Source organism: Marmota monax, unplaced genomic scaffold (assembly GCF_021218885.2).
Source record: "Marmota monax isolate L192 unplaced genomic scaffold, Marmota_monax_Labrador192_F-V1.1 WCK01_AAM20220418_F8-fsc00081, whole genome shotgun sequence".
Lineage (NCBI taxonomy): Eukaryota > Metazoa > Chordata > Mammalia > Rodentia > Sciuridae > Marmota > Marmota monax.
Genome location: NW_026695234.1, coordinates 418,066 through 421,400, shown reverse-complemented (window position 1 = coordinate 421,400; position 3,335 = coordinate 418,066). Strand labels below are relative to the sequence as shown.

Genomic DNA, 3,335 nt, shown 5'->3' with positions numbered 1-3,335 from the left:
TCTGTTGCCATTAAATGCAACAGATACTTATAGTGGTAACACGTGGTCCTTGAACCATTGATTTTCCCCTTGTCTTTCATCCTATTTCATGGCATCATACTGTCTTGGTTTTTCTTCTCTTTGGTCACCCATGCTTAAATTAATTTTAAAATTGTCTTTTTTATTATCTTCCTTGGATATTCTTCACGAACCTCCAGTTTGATATGTTCACCTTTAATCTACCTCTCTTATGTTCCTGTCCTCATCAAATATCTCTGCCTTTCACCAAATGTAGCCAGAGACTTAGATCATCATGGGTCACTTCTTTTTTTTAACTTCACTTGTCACATATTTACTTGATAATGCAAATAGAGGTTAAAATTAAGTTTCCTAAAATATTTAAGAGTGCCTAATAAGTTAAAATTCTCTAACATTACATGCTTTACTACAGAGAGTGATATAGTAATATTATTTCATTAGGAGATGGAGACATTGAGGCTTGGATAAGTTGCGACATGGTCAAAGTCCCTGAAAATAAAATGGACTTAGCCAGGATTAGAACTGGAGACCTGTGAACCCTCATTGGGTACCTTCCATGATTTTAAGCTATGAATATACAAGACAATACGTGGATTGATTCCCTTCAACCAAGACATGAGCAGTTTTCTTTTGGTTTGGTATGTTATGGCTTATTCTGTTGGCACAGTCTCAGTTTTCTGGCATATTAATGTACCACTATGTTCATGCAGAATGAATGTGTTGAAGATAAGAAATATCATGTGATTCATTCAACACAATGTCAAGTTTTCCTTAATGTCAAGGATGCAATTCTGTTCATTGTCTCTCTCAACACTTCCTTTACCTTCTCATTTCTTAAGCTGTAAATAAAAGGGTTCAGAAGAGGGGTCACTACTGTGATGAGGACAGCCGCTACCTTGTCAAAATCCAGTGAGTATTTTTGATTTGGTCTCACATACACAAAGATGTTGCTCCCGTGAGCAATGGAGACGACAGTGATGTGAGCGGCACAGGTAGAAAAAGCTTTTTGACGGCCTCGGGCTGAGGGCATTCGCAGGATGGTAGAAATGATGTAGCTGTAGGACCCAGTAGTGAATGCAAGGGAGCTCAGGATGACCAGGGCAGAGAGAAGAAAGTTTATCTTCTCAATTAGGCGAGTATCTATACAGGCCACCTGTAGAAGAGGGGCAATGTCACAGAAAAAGTGATTAATTTCTTTCCTACAGTAAGGTAGCCTTGTCACTACGATGGTTGGTGCCATCACAGACAAGAAAGCTCCCACCCAGCATCTCAGAACCAGTAGGAAGCTGGTCCTGCTGTTCATGATGAGGGTGTAACGCAGGGGGTTACAGATGGCCACATAGCGGTCAAAGGACATGACAGCCAAGAGGATAAACTCCACTGTCCCCAGAAAGAAGTAGAAATATGTTTGGGTGATGCAGCCTGCAAAGGATATGGTCTTCGTTTCTCCTAGGAGGCAGGCTAGCAACTTTGGGGTAACAACAGTGGTGTATAAAATATCCAGAAAGGACAAATTACTGAGGAAAAAGTACATTGGGGTTTGCAGGTGAGAATCAGTCCATATTAGAGAGATGATGGTAAGGTTTCCTGTTGCTGTTAATGTGTAAGTTAGCAAGAGAACCACAAAGAGGAGTATTCGAATCTCCAGGAGAGCTGGGAAGGCCATCAGGGTGAATTCAGTCACTGTGCTCCCATTTCCCATAGCCATGGTCCTAAGGTGGGTAGGTCGTTCCCTGAAAAGAGAAGAAAAAGGGAATCAGCTTAGGTAATTTGATAAACATCTGTGCACAACATATTATTGAGCACATTTCATTTTAGGAGCTGAGTCATAGCACATAGTCCTTTACTGAAAATCATTTTTGTGTGGCCTTAGGAATGTCAAAATACTATTTAAATATATTTTTCCCCACATAATTAAGGGATAAGATGGTAAAAAAAAATCTCTCAACTTTCTTGTAGTTATAAAATTGTCTCCTACTAAATGGAATTTCTATTTTTTTCTTCTGTTCCAGTTTTGTATTCCTAGCTAAAAATGTATCAAAATTCTGATTCAAATTTTCGCTGGAACTCTTTTCTGTTATTCTAGAATTTACAGTTACTGAGAGGGGACTCCTTTTTGATATTTTCAAGTCTTATCCATTTTTTCCCCAATTTTTGTGACCTGTCTTGAGAGGTGAAGACTCATTTTGTGTTTGCTCTATTTGATGGTCTCCAGAGTCAGGTTTTATGTCCTTTCTCTAGTGCATATAGAACTATGAAAATAGTACAGAGATGTTTATAGTGAACAATGGCTTATGGTTCCTATTGATCACTGGAGATGTCACCTCAGAAGGGAATAATGAATATCTGGTCTCTAGATAAGCTCTGTGAAACATGTTATATGCATCTGCTTGATTACTTGAGAAGATATTATATAGTATGATAAAATCAGAGAGATATAAATTATACCCAAGAAGGTAAAGTAGAGCTAATTAAGCTTACTTGATTTGCTTGATCAGCTGCAATCTTAGAACTGTGCCTTAAGACCATCCAGTTGTTCTTTATAATCTAAGAAATTATTTTTTAGCAGATTTCCTCATTTCAGGTTAAAAGTATATGCACAGTAACTCTGTCCTTGGTGCTTTCTTTGTCTACATTTCACTTAGCTCCTCCTTAATAGATGACTCAGCAGCAGCTGCTCCCCACTTTGCTACCAATTGAGGGATTGTCATTTTCCTTTTCCCACTTCTCCTCCAGGATAAAAATTTGGCTTCCTGGTTTATTTTTTTTTTTTATTTTAAAAGGTATTGTCCTATTACAAGAAAGACACCTTCAGTTCAGAAAATTATAGCATGAAATCAAACTTCTGGAGATAACAGTGAGAAATTTTTTTGTTTGTTTTTGGTACCAGGGATTGAGCCCAGAGACACTTAACCACTGAGTCACATCCCCAGCCCTTTTTTATTTTTTGTTTTGAGGCAGGGTCTTACTAAACTGCTTACAGTCTTGCTAAATTTGAACTTGCAATCCTCCTGCCTCCTGAGCTGCTGGGATTATAGGTGTGCAGCCATCACTTGGCTCCAGTGACAACATTTTGGTGCATATTATCTCCAGATTATTTTGATTGTCAAATTACATAACAATGTATCCCAAATTAGTCATACTGGCATACCATTTTATAACTAACTCCTCCCTTCTTCTTCTTTTCTGTGTTTTACTTTTTAAAAATTTTATAATATATCATCTTTCTATGTCAAGTACTAGAAGCCCGAACAATCATTTTTAAGGGCTCATATAGTGTGATATATTTAGCTTGTTGCTTAGTGTTTGGAATTTAG

General features: G+C 37.8%; 1 protein-coding gene across 1 annotated transcript; it reads right to left on the bottom strand.

The window, feature by feature from the left end:
* Nucleotides 1-662: 662 nt before the first annotated feature.
* On the bottom strand, nucleotides 663-1,720 carry LOC124088808 (olfactory receptor 6M1). The gene has a single exon (XM_046438590.2). The coding sequence runs from the start codon at nucleotides 1,718-1,720 to the stop codon at nucleotides 779-781; it is 942 nt and encodes a 313-aa protein (XP_046294546.1). The 3' UTR covers nucleotides 663-778.
* Nucleotides 1,721-3,335: the final 1,615 nt, after the last annotated feature.

Bases quoted from the DNA above. Each gene is read 5' to 3' on its own strand.
- LOC124088808 (XM_046438590.2), bottom strand. From the start codon at position 1,720: ATGGGAAATGGGAGCACAGTGACTGAATTCACCCTGATGGCCTTCCCA.